The sequence below is a fragment of the Schistocerca piceifrons genome, chromosome 4 (assembly GCF_021461385.2).
Source record: "Schistocerca piceifrons isolate TAMUIC-IGC-003096 chromosome 4, iqSchPice1.1, whole genome shotgun sequence".
Lineage (NCBI taxonomy): Eukaryota > Metazoa > Arthropoda > Insecta > Orthoptera > Acrididae > Schistocerca > Schistocerca piceifrons.
In genome coordinates, this window is record NC_060141.1 from 567096940 (window position 1) to 567117353 (window position 20414).

At 45.0% G+C, this 20414-nt stretch overlaps 1 protein-coding gene across 1 annotated transcript in view; it reads left to right on the plus strand.

Annotated features, from left to right (window-relative positions):
* The first annotated feature begins 1767 nt into the window (after positions 1 to 1767).
* Positions 1768 to 20414, plus strand: part of LOC124796005 (fatty-acid amide hydrolase 2-like) — a 424143-nt gene continuing 405496 nt past the window's right edge. Inside the window, exons 1-2 of the mRNA XM_047260088.1 lie at positions 1768 to 1788; positions 9407 to 9563. Coding sequence (XP_047116044.1) covers positions 1768 to 1788; positions 9407 to 9563 — 178 coding nt within the window. The remainder of the gene's footprint in view (positions 1789 to 9406; positions 9564 to 20414) is intronic.

The following is a 20414-nucleotide window of genomic DNA, read 5'->3' on the forward strand; positions in this document are numbered from 1 at the left end:
TTTCGAGAGTTTAGTGTTTTCCCATTTTTAACGATTGTTGGAAGTCCAAAATCAAACGTGGACCTCGGGCTACGCACCATGTTGTATATCTAAGAGCTTTTTCGTGCTGATGACTTATAGTTTCTAAAATAATTTTAGCTTCTATCTGCTACAAAAAATTATACAGTTGTATATGAGTTACCACATTTTTAGACTGCAGTTTTAATAACATGTTTTATTTTTAGATTGATTGTTTCACCTACATGGTTATGTAGGCTCTTTCTGTTTCTACAAAATATTTTATCACGGCTACGGCTGACGGTAGCTGTAAGCGCATTCAGCTGTTCGCGAACTGAGGCCAGCTCCTCCTGCATCCGCAGACAACATGCACACATTCTAATCATCCTAGCAAGACTAACTGAAGAAGCAAACTATGAGAGCAGACAGAAACCTATTATACCACTTGCTGCCCTCAATACTTGTCACTAATTGACCTTGATGCCTTAATGTGCTATATAGCTGACTGTTATGAAAAAATGAAAACTGCGCTACATACTTTCTGAATTAAAATTTTACAGTTAAAAACGCGATATTAAGCCTCTTAAACAGAAGAACGCGCACAGAATTTAAGAAATATATTACTAGAAAAACACAGGAAAAGCTAAATATGTAACATGCCGAACTGTAGATATGTGACAGGCGATAGCTGGAGACTGGCTGGTGGATGATAAAACCTGGTTCTGACACAGCCTACTTCTTTCGAATAGCACCAAGGGGGCCAACGGTCTTTATGTCGCTATCTGATAGACAAACCACCAGAAACAGTGTCACATGCCCTCATTCCACACATTGTTGAGATGTTTGGACTTTAACACAGGCTATTGATACAAAGTTTGTTGACGAGGAACTGTACGCCACCACTTACCCTCACCTGCTCGCCAAATATTGGCGGTGAAATACCACTAGTCACAAGGATTCGAACCGGCTACCTCCGAATAGAGTTCCAGTACTCGGGTGTACGAAGTGACCTCGGCTAATGTGGCGATAGTGTTGATGCCAGAGTATACGCCCCTACGTGTGCTGTGTTACTACCCCTGGAGGGTATATCACAGATCTTTGTATCTGCCTGGTAGTCGATTCCTCCGCACACCGGGCAGGTCGTGCTTGCAGTCACTGCACGAGGAGAATGCCTGTAACGGCTCTCATCAAAAGAGAGACATTTTCCTTGCATGGCCTGGGATGTTAACCACGGAGTTACACGTCCCCTCCACAGCATCTGGAGGCGGGCAGTGTGCCTGTCGCAAAAGGACGTTGTCGGCAGGACACTGTCTTGCTACGGCAGGACACGTGTCCTCGTAGCATCACGCGGATATCCATCCCTGCCCGATTATTTAGGCCGTCGATGGACCATGCGAAGTCAGTTACGCCCTACGCCTCAAGTCAGCGGTACCAGCAATCCCGTTCGGCCGCATCAGCCGTTCAGTTCCAGCACTACCAGTTGGCAGTTTCTTCCAGTGCTTTGTGCCAGCAGACCGGGCCCAGTTCATAGTGGTCTCCACGAACAGCATGTCACCCGTCACACGCTGGCAGCACTGTCCCATTAGTGTCCCAGGTCTTCACGCCACCGCCTACCACGACTCTAGGGTTCGTCGTCACAGAAGAGAAATTTGTTTTATATAGTTGTTGGGTATTCGTTTAGGACATTATAATTGAGTTTCGTCTGTTAATAAAGTTATTCTTTTTAAAGTGTCTCCGTTCGCTCCTCAGTATGAGGATGCGTCGCAGACCATGGGTGATATCCCCAAATCGGTAATGCTGCATCTAGTAAAATTGGTCCATGACCGCTGTAATCATTCACAGGTGACCGAGACAGGAATCTGCTGCCAGATCAAGTGCGTCAGCACGCCTGCAGTACCCTGCTGCAACGGAAGCAGGGAATGTTTAGAGACAGCGCAGAAGAGCGTAATGGATGATGGAAAAACACATCGTGGCCCCATTTAAGAAACATCCTGGTTTCCGCTCCAAGGTTCTTGGAGAAAAGAGTAGAAACCTAAATCATGAGAGCCAGATAAGATTAGAATCATATTCCTCACATAAACGAGTCCAGTATCTTATCTACCACTACCTCGTTCGTTGGGATCTCCAGGAGACCTGAGCGTTCTGCAAGAGAATATACTACCTTACTTTCTGCTGAATTCAACCTCTAGAAGGCGGAAGAACCTTGTACCACAGCTAATCATTCCCTTTCCTGTTCCATTCGTGAATGGAGCTGCGGTCCTTAAGCGAAATGTAGGTTAGCAGCAGTTAGACTGTTCTGCAGTCAGCCGTAAGCGCCAGTTCTCTGAACTTTCTGACTGGTGTTTCGCGAAAAGAAAGTCGTCTTCGCTCCAGGAATTCCCATTTGAGTTAACGAAGCATCTTCACAATACTTGCATGTTGATCGAACCTACTGTTACTAAGTCTAGCAGCACGTTTCTGAATTGTTTCGATGTCTTCCTTTAATGTGACCTGGTGGGGATCCCAAACAATCGACCAGTACTCAAGAATGGGTCGCACTACTGTTGTACACTCCGTCTCCCTTATAGGTGAGCTACACTTTCCTAGAATTACCTGTGCCTTAATGAAATCTCTACGGCTTTAAAGATAAGTAAGTGCCTGAACCTTGACGTCGTCTACCGTTAGAATGGTTGATGACAACTGGGATGCTATCAAGAGCACTATGCTAACACTTGAAATAAGAACAACTGAAACAATATTTGTAAACAGCAGATACAGCAGAAACAGGGTCTCACATTGGCGCCCCGGGCTCTAGTGATTAGGAGTTGGACAAGACACGTGGAACAAACAAAAGATTTATTAATATTAGAACCGCTTGTAGTTAAGAAGTTCAGACCATTACGCGATTTGAGTTTTACTCCAAGGTAATCCCTTTTGGCGATTACAGCAGTGACCATTCTCCCGCACTCCATCTTAAATTAATTTCTTCCTTGTATATTTTATTTCTCTCCTTCGTTTTGCTTAGCTACTTTTAATCGTGTTATATCAAGCTTTTCAGAGACGGGCAACACCGTGATCGGCATGAAGCTTGTCAAGGAAGGTTATACACTGCTTGACAGGGACTAAGGAACAGAGACATTGATGGACAGAAATAATTATAGGCAATGATTGGCGATATGAAACACAGTATATACGTAACCGAGGTGGACTGGTATAGTTTTAATGAAAAATGGTACAGATTTCACCACATGGGAAAGCGGGTTAAAAATGGTTCAAATGACTAAGCACTATGGGACTTAACATCTGATGTCATCAGTCCACTAGGCTTAGAGCTACTTAAAACCTAACTAACCTAAGGACATCACACACGTCCATGCCCGAGGCAGGATTCGAACCTGCGACCGTAGCAGCAGCACATTTCCGGACTGGAGCGACTACAACCGCTCGGCCACGGGGGCGGCAAAGTGGGATAACAGATATAAATAACCCTCATGTTTGACCAAAGTCAGACTCCCATCATAATGGTCTATACCGTACTCTCAAAATGGTTCAAATGGCTCTGAGCGCTATGGGACTCAACATCTGAGGTCATCAGTCCCCTAGAACTTAGAACTACTTAAACCTAACTAACCTAAGGACACCACACACATCCATGCCCGAGGCAGGATTCGAACCTGCGACCGTAGCGGTCGCGCGGTTCCACACTGAAGTGCCTAGAACCACTCGGCAAAACCGGCCGGCTCCGTACTCTCAGTAAGGAATAATTCCCCCTCGGGCACTGATGCACATTTTCCACCGTCATTCATTCTGGCAATCAAACTATTGTATTGTCCTTGGGGGTATTGTACCAGCCCTCCCTCAAGGCGGTTTTCTGTTCTTGCACAGTTCGGGGAGGGGTGTTTGTTGAGAAACGCGTCTGTCAGGAGCATCCCAAGCATGTACAAAAAAGGCATAGGTCCCGGGAGTACCTAGGTCATTCCGTACGTTTCATATGTTCACTTTCCAGTGTGTCCGGTGCCCTGTGTGTGTGTGGGGGGGGGGGGGGGGGGGGGTTGGAGGAGGGAGGGGGGCTCGTTCATGAAGTCGAGACCTACCGCACCCCTAAACAGAAGGACACAATCCAGAATAACCTCCCTGCAGTACTACTGTGTTGCAACGGTGCATCATGCAAGCAGGGGCTTTCGGCCATTGTGCTTAATGCCTTATCGCACCATTAGGTTTAGGCCATACCGATGACGTCTTGAACATTCTGCGATGTGTAACATATTCCCCTCTCTCCCCACACTAGCTGGTGGCCAAAATCATTTGCCACATTTCAGCGGTATTCGTCAGAGAACGTCACTCTGGGCAGTTGTTGCTGAACCCATCAAACATGCTCCCTACATCAACGAACTCTTTTTCGAAAAAAACGTGGGTGAAGTAGAGTGCATTTGACAGGCCTCTGAGAATACAAACCAGCCCGATGGTTCAAATGGCTCTGAGCACTATGGGACTTAACATCTGTGGTCATCAGTCCCCTAGAACTTAGAACTACTTAAACCTAACTAACCTAAGGACATCACACACATCCATGCCCGAGGCAGGATTCGAACCTGCGACCGTAGCAGTCGCTCGGTTCCGGACTGAGCGCCTAGAACCGCTAGACCACCGCGGACAAACCAGCCCGATTCAAGCACCGTGAAATAGTTGTGGCAGAGACATACGTACCGGCAGCAGTTGCAAGGTCTACAGCGATCTTCCTAGTGCTAAGATGATTGTTCCTTTTCGCCACTAGGGCTACGAATCGAGCCTCCTGCGGTGTGATGGTCCGTCTATGACAACCGTCATGCTTTCGCATAGCGTTTACAACTTCAGTTGGCTTTTTTAATCGCGAGATGACACTTTTAGATAAACTGAAAGTTGGACGTTAATACTTCATTGCAAAACTGGCCAATGATTCTGCTGTGGTGTGCATACACAAACTCTGAGTTCAAACATGTTCAAATGCGTTTGAAATCTTATGGGACTTAACTGCTAAGGTCATCAGTCCCTAAGCTTACACACTACTTAACCTACATTATCGTAAGGACAAACACACACACCCATGCCCGAGGGAGGACTCGAACCTCCGCCGGGACCAGCTGCACAGTCCATGGCTGCAGCACCTTAGAGCGCTCGGCACGAACTCTGAGTCTGACATGCTATTATCGCGAGTAGTAGAGAGCGAACAGATGTGGAGAGGAGTTGGAAGTGGTTGGTGAGAAGCCGCGCAGCATGAGAGGTCGCAGCTTGCCGTGGAAATGAGCGTCCGGCATTGTGGACCGGGAGCCCCCATTCGGGTAAGTTAGGCCGCCGAGGGCAAGTACTTATTACATTGGACGATACATTGGGCGACTTGTGCGTCGGAGATGGGGATGAAATGATGATGAGGACAACACAACATCCAGTCCCTGAGCGGAGGAAATCTCCTGCCCCAGTCAAGAATCGAACCCGGGCCCCTTGGCGTGGCATTCCGCCGCGCTGACCACTCAGCTAACGGGGGCGGACGCAGCTTGCCGTGATCGTGCTAGTAGCGGAGGAGGAGACTTTGGTATTAATTGAGGCTTTTTTGCCTTTTGTTGCAAGTAGTTGTTGCTTGTTTGCGCTCAGGTGGGATTTTGTCAGATTTGTATACGCATACATTGAGAGTAATATTCTTATCTTTGTTGTGGCATCGACGTGTTTATTGAGTAATGGGCATTGTGGACTAAATGAGGTCTGTGTAAAGTCTGTCAGTGTTTAAATAATCTATTTAGCGAGTACAGTAAATTTAAGTCTTCATTGGTTTCTTGCCGTAGTGGTAACACCGGTTCCCGTCAGATCTTCGAAGTTAAGCGCTGTCAGGCTGGGCTACTATTGAATGGGTGACCATCCGGTCTGCCGAGCGCTTTTGGGAAGTGGGGTGCACTCAGCCCTTGTAAGGCAAACTGAGGAGCTACTTCATTGAGAAGTAGCGGCTCCGGTCTCGTAAACAGACATACGGCCGGGAGAGCGGTGTGCTGACCACATGCCCCTCCATATCCACACTCGGTGACGTCGGTCGGTACCGTCGCGCCTTCATGGCCTGTTCGGACGGAGTTAAGTTTTAGTTTTAGTTTATGGCTAGTTGACCACACTCCTCCTGATCATTCAATTTCTATATTTAAAAAAAATATGGCAGTAGTTGTTACAGTTATTAGGACCATGCATGGCGCTCTGCATGGATCACAGTATTGCTTTTGATATATTTTTAGCATGTTGCTGATCACGCAGTTGCTGCGGCAAGACGAAGTAAGTTGTCGGTTGGGTACAGGACCATTGCATTGTTAGAGAATACTTTAAAACGAGTTGTATTATTGTCAGAGATGTAACGTCATGTATTTCCGTACGTCTTTGAAAACCTGACAGTTTCAACACCTCTTACAGTGGCTACAGCAGAGACGCTTTGACCGGCTTCGAACCGTCCAACTGCTCGTGTGCGACCGTAAGCACTCAAATGACGTCTTGCAGACGTGTTGTAACACACGGAATGTTGTACTTACCGATTCCACAACAACCTTCGCCCAAAACCGTAATGGATGAATTGACAAATGCATACAAAGCGTTCGAGCTCAGGCTTCGCTGCAGTCAACACGTTCCGCCATTTACTATCATTGGCCAGGTATTCCGTAGCAATCGTCGGGTGTTCCCTAGTAACTGGCAATTGTTCCTTAGCAAGTGTCAGTTGTTACTTAGCAGTTGTCAAGCAATGTGACACTAGTGGCATATTTACATACGCTGTAGGACAGAAATAGTTTTAAAAAAGTAGGACAAAAGAAAAAGAATGAAAATGACTTACTTTGTATTCTCATTTTCGTTCGGTTCTCTGACCGTTTTAATTTGGCAGCATTCTAATTGATTTACATGTACTTTGTTTTATACTATCTAAGGAGGTATGTACTAGTACTATAATAAGTGCAGCTTTCTAGACTGAATTGTAACTGTATTTAGCTTTACATTGCACTGATACGCCAAAGAAACTGGTATAGGCATGCGTATTCAAATACAGAGATATGTAAACAGGCGGAATACAGCGCTACGGTGGCCTAGTTCTATACAAGACAACTGTCTGGAGCAGTTGATATCGTTTACCGCTGTCAGAATGGCAGGTCATCAAGATTTAAGTGAGTTTGTATGTGGTGTTATAGCAGGCGAACGACCTATGGGACACAGCATCTCCGAGGTACCGATGAGGTGGGGATTATCCCGAACGACCATTTCACGAGTGTACCGTGAATATCAGGATCTAAAAAAAAAAAATGTTCAAATGTGTGAGAAATCTTATGGGACTTAACTGCTAAGGTCATCAATCCCTAAGCTTACACACTATTTAACCTAAATTATCCTAAGGACGAACACACACAAACATCCATGCCCGAGGGAGGACTCGAACCTCCACCTGGACAATATCAGGATCTGATAAAACATCAAATCTCCGGCATCGCTGCTACCAGAAAAAGATTCTGCAAGAACGGGACCAACGACGACAGAAGAGAATCGTTCAATGTGACCGAAGTGCAACCTTTCCGCAAATTGCTGCAGATTTCAATGCTGGGCCATCTACAAATGTCAGCGTGCGATCCATTCAACGAAACATCATTGATATGGGCTTCGGGAGCCGAAGGCCCACTCGTGAACCCTAGATGACTGCACGTCATGTCAGCAGGGGACTGGATGGTGGAGACCGTGTAATGCTGTCAACACCGATATTGGACTGTTGATGACTGGAAACATTTTGCTTGGTCGGACGAGTCTTGTTTCAAACTGTATCGAACGGGTGGACGTGCAAGCGTAAGGAGACAACCTAATGAATCCATGGAGCCGGCCGCTGTGGTCGAGTGGTTCTAGGCGGTTCAGTCCGGAACCACGCAGCTGCTACGGTCGCAGGTTCGAAAAATGGTTCAAATTGCTCTGAGCACTATGGGACTTCACTTCTGAGGTCATCAGTCCCCTAGAACTTAGAACTACTTAAACCTAACTAACCTAAGGACATCACACACACCCATGCCCGAGGCAGGACTCGAACCTGCGACCGTTCCAGACTGTAGCGCCCAGAACCGCTCGGCCATCTCGGCCGGCAGCAGATTCGAATCCTGCCTCGGGCATGGATGTGTGTGATGTCCTTAGGTTAGTTAGGTTTAAGTAGTTCGAAGTCTAGGGGACTGACGACCTCAGATGTTACGTCCCACGGTGCTTAGAGCCATGTGAACCATTTTTGAATCCTTGGACCCTGCATGTCAGCAGGGGACTGGATGGTGGAGACCGTGTAATGCTGTAGGGCGTTTGCAGTTGGAGTGACATGGGGCCCCTCAAGCGTCTAGAACGACTCTGACAGGTGACACGTACGTAAGCGTCGTGTCTGATCACCTGCATCCATTCGTGTCCATTGTGCATTTCGACGGAATTCGGAAATCCCAGGAGGACAATGCGACCCCCCACACGTCCAGAATTGCTACATAGTGGCTCCAGGAACAGTCTTCTAACTTCAAACACTTCCACTGGCCACCCGGAGTGACCGAGCGGTTCTAGGCGCTCCAGTCTGGAACCGCACGACCGTTACGGTCGCAGGTTCGAATCCTGCCTCGGGTATGGATGTGTGTGATGTCCTTAGGTTAGTTAGGTTTAAGTAGTTCTAAGTTCTAGGGGCTGATGACCTCAGAAGTTAAGTCCCATAGTGCTCAGAGGCATTTGAACCATTTGAACCACTGGCTACCAAACTCCGCAGACATGAACATTATTGAGTATATCTGGGGTGCCTCGCAACGTGCTGTTCAAAAGAGATCTCCATCCCCCTTGTACCCTTACGTATTTATGGACAGCCCTGCATGCTTCATGGTATCAATTCCCTCCAGCACTACTTCAGACATTAGTCGAGTCCACACCACTCCATGTTGCGGCACTTCTGCCTGCTCACGGGGGCTCTACACGATATTAGGCAGGTGTACCACTTTCTTTTTGGCTCTTCAGTGACTACTGTATTTAGCTTTATATTATTTAAAGAGCAGTGAATAGCTTCCTAGTAATTGCGCTGTACGATTACGCTTCGTGATGATCTCAAAGACGCCTTAATAGTCGTCATAGGCAGTTTTCCTGAATTTTCAATTGTTTAACGGCTACTGCTTTACGTATCTGGAAAACTGCGAAATTTTTGATAAAACACCCCAAAAATGCCAGTTTCACTCGCGAGTATTAGCAATGAGATAGTTTCCTTGTTCCTACCCCAAACGCGGATGCTGTGCCGGGGGAAGGATTGCCTGAACGCTAATCTGCCTAATACTACCTCCGTAGCCTGTGCGTGGTGCGCGTTATTATCCGTCGCCATGGATGCCGCTACGTCCTTTGTACGCCGCCGCCGCTGCCGCTGCCGTAACCACAACCGGCGCCGCCCCGCCAGTTGTCGGAGGCCTTCTGGGAGGCGCAGCGAGGAGGTGAGCTGGTCGCGGAGGGGCCCCCAGTCCACTGCCGGGCGCCGTCGCAGCAGCAGCAGCAGCAACCGCCGCGGCCACACGTCACAGATAGCAGCTGGGCTCACAGCTACTCGGCGCGTCCCGGTAAGTCGGTGGACAGTGCGGCCGGCAGCGCGAAACGCGCGACTTTCGAGGAACTGGACACAGGCGGCACCTGGACACGATTACTTTAGCTTGCGACAAAACTTCGCGTCGGAGGCCAGCGACCATTATACGCAAACATAGACAGGACTATAGTGATATATCATGCATCTAATATTTATAAACTGGCCAAATGCGAGTAGGACTCGCGCCTTGAGGGTTTCAATATAGTTCATCTATCCTGGGAATCGAGAATCTCTACGATTTTTGCCTGTTATCGATATCGATACTGGCAAGATACTGGTCCCGGTAATTCCAAGACCGTATCAAAATCTCTACAGTAGTTCCTCAGGCTAGAACGGACATGCAAAAAGAAGCTAGCAGGGGACTACACTGTATATATGTAGAAACAGAAGAGATAATAAAAAGTTGGTTATCTGCGTACTAAAACATGACTGCAACTTACATTTTATATTTGCATGCAGTAATGTTCGCCTGTTATGCTCTTGGCGGATGATGAATGCAACTATGTTCAAATGACAAGAGATATTTTTTTATGTTATAATCACAATTTAACAAGATTCAGATTTTTTACTATACTATTACTGCGAAATATTGCTTCTTGCTGAATTTCGTGGTTCTAGTAAACATACAGGTTTTGATGAGTGAGTTTGCGAGTATCAAATCATATGACACAAATGGCCATATCTTTTTACTAAATTGACTTAGAAGCTTGTAATTTTTACGCCGCGAAGGGACCGTAGAGCTTAGTGTGTGACATGAATTTGAAATTGATACGCCAAACTGTTCCAGGGAAAGAGGGTCTTAACAAACGAACAGAGAGACAGATGGTTAAAAAAAGACAAAAAATATTTTTTTCGTGTAATACAACTAAAATTAGCAATTTTCGGGCTTTTTCCTTTACTTGTACTGTGAAATCTTGCTTCTTGCCAAATTTTATGATTCTATGTCAACAGGAAGCACCCTGTCGGTTTTGATGAGAGAGTTTTCGAGTATCAAAATATATGAGGTAAATGGCCATCTCTTTTGAGTGAAGTGACGTAGAAACTTCAAATTTTTACTCCTCCAAGAGACCACAGACGGAAATGTGTGATACAAGTTAACTTGATACGCCTGCTCGTTGCTGAGAAAAAAGGGTTCTTAACAGTCGGACAGATAAACAGGTTGACAGACAGACGGAAAACGAAGTCATCGTATAAGGCTTTCGTTTTTATACACTGAGGCACGAAACCCTAAAAATGAATATTTCTTTGTTCATCTCCTGTGCGTACCCATATTATTTGTTCGATTACGATGAAAGTTTGGAGAGCTGTTGTGGACATGCTCGCGAATGTTTCTGTGGGGGTAAGAACCACCTGCCACCACTAGGGGCGGAGATGCAGACGGGGTGACATAAAAGCTTAACTCGGGAACTTCTGGAGCATTTTCAGTTAAATTTTGTATATACATGACTCATTATTTGTGCAATTATTTGTATAAAAATATTGTTGCGGTAATATAATCCAACCACTCCTAGGTGTGGAGGTGGGGTAAAAAGATGTAGCATGTAAAAATATGTGATGACGATCGATATTAACAGGCAAAAACAACACCTTTCGGAGTCACTACACTTACTAGCTACAGTCACGATGATGGGCTCAAATGGCTCTGAGCACTATGAGACTTAACATCTGTGATCATCAGTCCCCTAGAACTTAGAACTACTTAAACCTAACTAACCTAAGGATATCACACACATCCATGCCCGAGAGTCACGATGATGTTTCACGCCTACTGCTGGGGTAGGGGGTGAGGGGGAATGCCACGATATTGACATTTCTCAGCATCTCTCTGTAACGCCTGAAAGAATTTGTATCAAAATTGGCACACGTATCAGTTGCTGTCTGTAAAAATTTACAGTATCACCCCCGTGGCTGCGGGTTTGGGGTGAAAAGGCGTCACAGAAAATCATACCTCAGGAACGTCAGCAGCAGTTTCAACCAAATTTGGTACATGCATTACTCACTGTTTACAATGTAGCAGCGAAGTATAAAAAAATTTGGTATCTAAATTTTGATGTCTACTACCGTTGGTGGGACGGGAGGGTAGGGGTGGTGGTGACGATGACAAGGGATGACATTTAGAAACGTCTGAAAACCATCTGTCGGCATTTCTTTCCTGTAATTAATTGACTTAGAATACAAAAGTGTAAAACGCAACCTGTCTCTGATTTGCGATTTCCAACGCATAATCCACATTACGGTCCGGGGCCAAAAGTCATACCACATGACTCAGCACGTCAGATACATTTAACGTCGTCACCAGAATGGCATGGTGCAAAACAGCAGAGAATCAGAGTTGCCAGTGTAGTCCTTTTTTTCGAAACGACAATCAGTTATTGGCAGAATTAAAAGTTTCCTCAAAATTAAGATGAAACACATGGCGACTTCGCTAGAGATACCTATTAAATACGTGCACAAATATGTGTGAAATATGTTAAATGTATGTAATCTCCTATGCACATCCATTGCATGCGTGTACCTACAGCTAGTAATATTTAAAAAGTATATCCCATTAAAGGTACACCATCAGGCCGGTACTAATAGACACAGATGACAATTTGCACAAGCTGTAACAATGAGGTTACTGAAAATGTCTGAAAACATGAGATAAATATAAGTTTGCCGTCTCCTTGGTACCGCACGATACGCCGCGGAGTTGATATTCAAATCGCAAAACAGCCTCGATTTTAAAGAGAGACTCCTTTTCCGTCATTCCGATGTCAATATGTTATATGGTTGCTGTATTATTGAACTGTAGTACGGGTAAGCGTATCATTAACACTTTACGGTACATGTTTCGTTGTCTTCTTTATCTTTGTCTATCGTGTAACATTTGAATGGAGGAGCCACATAAGGTAACATTTCTTGTGGTTCGGAATCAGCGCAACAGCTGATCTACTACATATCGGCAACATTATACAGATTTACAAGTACTATTTGCATTGTAATGCGTGGTAAGTGTCGTCAAATATAAAATGCGTCACGTTTCGTGATCTTGCTACCTCGCAAGGTGTAGGTCATGGGTTGGAGTTCCTCTCGGTCCTGGGTGGGTGTTTTAAATGCGCCGTTATTGCGCCAGTCCTATGACAGATACAAAATATGAGATGAGAATATGGAAATTTGTAAGTATTAAGGAATTCTAATACGATTAATGCGTTCAGAGACGACAAAATTGCAGTATGGTATGGCTGTGATTTGAGATCTCAGAAGCCAAATTAAAAAAAGAAACCAATAAGACTTTACAGTTACACTTCGTCAAGCCCGTATAAAGGCATGGTAACATGCCCCCTGAACCACGCGTAGAAAAATCCTCGAAGTTGTCAAATTTCTGGAAGATAAAAACAATGCGGATGCAGGAAATTTGTAGAACAAAAATTAAATAAAAACAGTCTTCTCATCTTCTCAGCGCCATCCTATAAACCGTGATGCTGATGTAATACCAGAATGAAACAGCCTCTTTCTTAAAGAAACGTCGCACTTCCACCAGATAACTTCAACATTACTTCGGTATAAATCCACTAGAAAGTTACTATCGTAGGGAACTGCAATGCTGGTTAGCGTTTAATCAATATTAGCGGTATTTTTACAGTAAAGCTTTTATGCATGTACCGCAACCAGTGTCAATGTTTATTGACTTTCAGTCTTATAAAGTGCTGGCCAGAGTGGTCGAGGGGTTCTAGGCGCTACAGTCTGGAACCGCGCGCCCGCTACGGTCGCAGGTTCGATTCCTGCTTCGGGCATGGATGTGTGTGATGTCGTTAGGTTTAAGTAGTTCTAAGTTCTAGGGGACTGATGACCTTAGAAGTTAAGTCCCATAGTGGTCAGAGCCATTTTTTTCTTATAAAGTTAACTTATTTGCCGCGAATTTCGAGCCACTGGTGCTCATCTTCAGGCATGAAGGCACAATGCGAAAGAGAAACGTGTTGCAAAGTGAGGATAGATGGCCGACCACCGCAACAGCCAGTGGGCGTACATGTCTTAAGTAACCAGTACAAGATAACCAGAAAGTATTTACAGATCGGCACGTCTTTTTGACAAGAAATATGCCACAGATATTTTTCTATTACTATGTAAGGAGACATACCACAAGGACCTAATGAAGACTCTGGCAACTCAACAAACTGGCGATAATGCAGCTAATAGACTTAGAAAAGTAATATTTAAATATTTTTGTATGCTTTATCTCCTGAAGATGGTCGCCTATGACTCTAAACACGTCACAAATAAATGAATAAAATGAATAATCAATAAGCATTGTGACTGGTTGCAGTAAATACGTACAATCTCGTATGCATATGATATTTATTTTAAAGTCTCGTTCTCCGTTCTCTTTCTAGCCTCTTTATTCTTGTGCAGCGAATCGACGCATGGTGAAGGGAATGGCAATTGTATCTCAATGTAGACAAGTGTAATGTGCTGCGAATACATAGAAAGAAAGATCCCTTATCATTTAGCTACAACATAGCAGGTCATCAACTGAAAGCAGTTAATTCCATAAATTATCTGGGCGTACGCATTAGGAGTGATTTAAAATGGAATGATCATATAAAGCTGATCGTCGGTAAAGCAGATGCCAGACTGAAATTCATTGGAAGAATCCTAAGGAAATGCAATCCGAAAACAAAGGAAGTAGGTTACAGTACGCTTGTTCGCCCACTGCTTGAATACTGCTGAGCAGATTCGGTCAGAGGGTTACGTGCCCTCTGCAATAAAAAAAACTGAGTCAATCGATCAACAACGAACATAAATGGATGTCTTACGGCGTCCGCCCCGAGCAGACACAACGAACAAAACCGAACAAAATGAGATTAAAAAAAAAAAAAAAAAAAAAAAAAAGCAGTGTGGGATCCGTACCAGATAGGGTTGATAGAAGAGATAGAGAAGATCCAACGGAGAGCAGCGCACTTCGTTACAGGATCATTTATTAATCGCGAAAGCGTTACGGAGATGATAGATAAACTCCAGTGGAAGACTGCAGAAGAGACGCTCAGTAGCTCGGTACGGGCTTTTGTTGAAGTTTCAAGAACATACCTTCACCGAGGAGTCAAGCAGTATATTGCTCCCTCCTACGTATGTCTCGCGAAGAGACCATGAGGATAAAATCAGAGAGATTAGAGCCCACACCGAGGCATACCGACAATCCTTCTTTCCGCGAACAATACGAGACTGGAATGGGAGAACCGATAGAGGTACTCAAGGTACCCTCCGCCACACAACGTCAGGTGGCTTGCGGAGTATGGATGTAGATGTAGATGTAGATACTGTAGTGGAGGGAATTTCTCACGATTGTATTCCCTGTGCTACGGCTGCAGCGCGGAATCTGATACACAGTATTTCGGCAGCCTTATACACACTGATATAAATTATTTGTTTATTTCCTGTTGCAGTGTGTCATCAATATTATTGAGGACAAATCGCCGTTCATACACCGCATAATGGAAATTGTGAGTGCGAATTCCGCCCGAGTATGGATGCCTGTTTTAAATGCTCCATTACTTAGTCATTTCTGCATTGACACAAAATATGTGACGGGAATAAGGAAATTTAAATAGTGCGTTCGCAGCTGACGAGATTGCAACACGTGTGATTAATGTGTAATTTCAGATATCGAAGGCCAAATTACAAAAGGACTGCCAAGTGACTCATGACGTCGTGCAAGACTTAACGCTACTTCGGAAGTTTGTGGGTCAGGTGTCTCAAGTGTAACTACTAAGTGGAGGTGCTTATGAAGATTGCATGAGCAGTGCACTGGCGTGTTTGTGTTGTTGACGGTGGGAAGAAAGGGAGAGCGAGACTACCGCTGTCGGCACACCCTTTCGACTTTCAACAACGGGCCGCAATGCTTAACGCACACGTCATACGGACAGGTTACTGCCAACAGTCGCACATTCTCTCAATCTGTGAGACACTTTGCAGAGATTTGGACTTACATCTAGAGTCTTGGAACGCAGAACCTACCCATCACCCCCTCTAATTTCTCACTCCAATTCTACATCTACATTGATACAGCGCAAGCCACCCAACGGTGTGTGGCGGAGGGCGCTTTACGTGCCACTCTCATTACCTCCCTTTCCAGTTCCAGCTGCGTATGGTTCGCGGGAAGAACGACTACCGGAAAGCCTCCGTGCGCGCTCCAATCTCTCTAATTTTACATCCGTGATCTCCTCGGGAGGTATAAGTAGGGGGAAGCAATATATTCGATACCTCATCCAGAAACGCACCCTCTCGAAACCTGGACAGCAAGCTACACCACGATGCAGAGCGCCTCTCTTGCATAGTCTGCCAGTTGAGTTTGCTAAACATCTCCGTAATGCTATCACGCTTACCAAATAACCCTGTGACGAAACGCGCCGCTCTTCTTTGGATCTTCTCTATCTCCTCTGTCAACCCGACCTTGTACAGATCCCAAACTGATGAGCAATACCCAAGAACAGGTCGAACGAGTATTTTGTAAGTTACCTCCTTTGTTGATGGACTACATTTTCTAAGGACTCTCCCAATGAATCTCAACCTGGCACCCGCCTTACTACAATTAATTTTATATGATCATTCCACTTCAAATCGTTACGTACGCATATTCCCAGATATTTTACAGCAGTAACTGCTACCAGTGTTTGTTCCGCTATCATATAATCATACAATAAAGGATCCTTCTTTCTATGTATTCACAATACATTAAATTTGTCTATGTTAAGGGTCAGTTGCCACTCCCTGCACCAAGTGCCTATCCGCTGCAGATCTTCCTGCATTTCGCTGCAATTTTCTAATGCTGCAACTTCTCTGTATACTACAGCATCATCCGCGAATAGCTGCATATTACTGAGGACAAATCGCCGTTCATGCACCGCATAATGGAAATTGTGAGTGCGAATTCCGCCCGAGACCTGTAGAGGATCGAGGCTTGTTCGGGGAGTGGCAATTGACCCGCAACATAAACAAATGTAGCGTGTTGCGAGACGGACAGACCGTTTACTAGCGTTGAAAATTTCTTGCAAGGCATGGATGGTACAGACCACCTCCAGTCAGCAAGGTGCGTTATAACTGTTTGTCGCACCGGGACTCGAACGTGGACTCTTGAATTTTGTGGGAAATACAGGCGAGCCTCTGGGAAACTTGGAAATCAGAAGACGGGCAGGGACGGCGAGGCAGGGCAGGTTGCATCAGCCAGTGGTATCAATGTCTACACGTTTGTTAAATTATTTAGTTCGAGCCCCGGTCCGGAACACAGTCTTCATCTCTCACAATATTTTCACTGCAGCGTACGCTCCGGAATCGAAGAAGCATTCGTAATAAATTTCTGATATTAGAGTAAGATACTACAGAATATGTTTCGTTTGAAACTGATGGGTGACATTTACTGCTAGAGTGGTCAGTAAGACAAGGAGACAGTAACATTTAGCGCATCTGATATTCTAAAACATAAGAAAAATGTCATAGGAATCCATATTTAGATCTATACATATTTAAATGGGATTTAGTAAATTAGAATGGAATAAGAAGTGTGGGTCTGCGCATGAACGACTGTATCGGGGCAAAGATTTGTCTCATAAGGTCTCTCTAAAATAAATCAGCTGAACGAGAACTTTTTACTAGGATTTACAAACAAAGGTTCCGGAAACAACGACTGCCCGAAACCCAGCTCGCTTTGTTTGTCTACGAGATGAGCAGTACCGACGCCGTAGCAGAGTCCGTGTTCCTTGACTTGCAGAAGGCATTCGATACGGTTCCGCACTGCCACCTAATGAACAAAATACGACCGTATGGAGCAGCGGACCAACTGTGTGATTGGGCTGAAGCACTTCTAGCACACAGAACACAGTATGTCATTCGGAACAGAGAGAAACCTTCAGACGTAAAAAAAACTACGGGCGTGCCTCAGGGGACTGTTATAGGACCACTGCTATTCACAATGTATATAAATGACCTGGTAGAGAACGACAGAAGTTCCATGACGCTTTTCGCAGATGATGCTGTGGTATATAGAGAAGATGCGACGCTAGAAAATTGGAAGACCTGTAGAGGATCGACGCTTGTTCAGGGAGTGGCAACTGACCCACAACATAAACAAATGTAGCGTGTTGCGAATACACAGACGGACAGACCGTTTACTATGTGATTAAACAATTGCAGAACAGTCACTGTAAGAAGCTGCTTCCATAAACTGTGTAGGAGTAGGTGTACGGAACGATTTGGAATGGAGTGAACATATGAAGTTAATCGCGAGTAAGACAGATAGCAGACCGAGATTTATGAAAGAATCCTGAGGAAATGTAGTCCATCAACAAAAGCAGTTGTTTGCAAAACACTCGTTTGACCGGTACTTGAATATTGCTCGTGAGTATGGAATCTGCAACAGTTAGGACTGGTAGAGGAAATAGGGAAAATCCAAAGAAGAGCAGCGTGTTTCGTTACAAGTTCATTTAGTAAGCACGAAAGCGTCACAGAGATGATCAATCAATTTCAGTGGTGCAAGAGAGGCGTTCTGTATTACGGTGTGATTCAATGTCAATGTTCCGAGAGTGTATGTTTCTAGGAGAATCAACAAATATATCTCGTCAAAAGACCATGATGATGAAACTAGAGAGATTCGAGCCCACACGGAGGATTACTGGCAATCGTTCTTCCCGCGATCTATTCGCGACTGGTACAGGAAAGGGGGGAAGTGACAGTTACACGAAGTACGCTCCGCCACACACTGCAACGTGGCTCACGGAGTACAGATGTAGATTTCGACGTAGAGGATCAACCGCTTTATTCTTGAGCTTAGGCTGCAATTTCTGCTCCTCTTTTAAGTTATTTGGAAGTACATAACAAATTGCGACCACTGAACAGCAGATTAGTGGAAGAACACTAGAGCAAGGATTCTGCATGAAACTGATCGACACTGTCGTACACAGATTCAGGCGAAATTTTTCAGGGTCCAGAGAAGCCTTCGTTATAAATGGACCTGCATACTTGCTGACAGATTAAAACTGTTTGGCGGACAAGAAGTCGAACACAGAACAAAGCCGTTCTCTGTCAATACTTTAATCGGCTGGACTATCCAGCACGACTGACTACCAGACCTTGCAGCCTGTCTGCCGCTAGTACAGACGGATAGAGTGAGTCAGGAAGAAAGGTACATGCTTTGAGGGGCGACAGTAGTGGTGATTCTGAACAAAAACTTGAAATCAAGAAATGCCCTTTTCTTAATCATATCCGACATACAGCTGTTTGAAAATCACGAGCGTCAGTCGCATTTCCTTCTTCACCAGCACTTACGTGCGAATACAATAAAAAAGACATTAGGTTACTTAGTGTATTCTCTACGGACCACACACATAACCGTCTCAATGGAGTATGATATCTTGATTTCCTTCAAAGCGTGTTACCAAAATAATTGGAAGATATCCCTTTGGCAACACAACGTCGTATGTACTTTCAGTTGGGCGAAGTTCCTGCACATTCCGTACGGCCAGTGACACAATACCTCACTGAAACGTATTCTGGGCGTTGGATCCGTCTCCGTCTTACTCTATTACATTATTGTTTGTGGGGTTGGCTTAAGAGCGAAGTCTACAAGCGCAGAGTGGACACAAAGGTAGAGCTTCTCACTCGTGTTTTACATGCGCGTGCTCCAGTAAAGGATACTGTCGCCTGATAAACAAAGTAAGAGCCTACGGAATATCAGACCAGCTGTGTGGCTGGATTGAAGAGTTTTTAGCAAACAGAACACAGCATGTTGTTCTCGATGGAGAGACGTCTACAGACGTTAAAGTAACCTCTGGCGTGCCACAGGAGAGTGTTATGGAACAATTGCTTTTCACAATATATATATAAATGACCTAGTAGATAGTGTCGGAAGTTCCATGCGGCTTTTCGCGGATGATGCTGTAGTATACAGAGAAGTTGCAGCATTAGAAAATTGCAGCGAGATGCAGGAAGATCTGCAGCGGATAGGCACTTAGTGCAGGGAGTGACAACTGACCCTTAACATAGACAAATGTAATGTATTGCGAATACATAGAAAGAAGGATCCTTTATTGTATGATTATATGATAGCGGAACAAACACTGGTAGCAGTTACTTCTGTAAAATATCTGGGAATATGCGTACGGAGCGATTTGAAGTTGAATGATCATATAAAATTAATTGTTGGTAAGGCGGGTGCCAGGTTGAGATTCATTGGGAGAGTCCTTAGGAAATGTAGTCCATCAACAAAGGAGGTGGCTTACAAAACACTCGTTCGACCTATACTTGAGTATTGCTCATCAGTGTGGGATCCGTACCAGGTCGGGTTGACGGAGGAGATAGAGAAGATCCAAAGAAGAGCGGCGCGTTTCGTCACAGGGTTATTTGGTAAGCGTGATAGCGTTACGGAGATGTTTAGCAAACTCAAGTGGCAGACTCTGCAAGAGAGGCGCTCTGCATCGCGGTGTAGCTCGCTGTCCAGGTTTCGAGAGGGTGCGTTTCTGGATGAAGTATCGAATATATTGCTTCCCCTTACTTATACCTCCCGAGGAGATCACGAGTGTAAAATTAGAGAGATTCGAGCACGCACGGAGGCTTTCCGGCAGTCGTTCTTCCCGCGAACCATACGCGACTGGAAAAGGAAAGGGAGGTAATGACAGTGGCACGTAAAGTGCCCTCCGCCACACACCGTTGGGTGGCTTGCGGAGTATAAATGTAGATGTAGATGTAGACAGCACGAATGACCTAAGATCAGCAAAGCAGCAGCTGCCTACAAGAGCTGCAAAGTGCATTGTAGTTGACAGTGGACTTTTCAACATCTTTTGTGAGGAAATGTAACAAT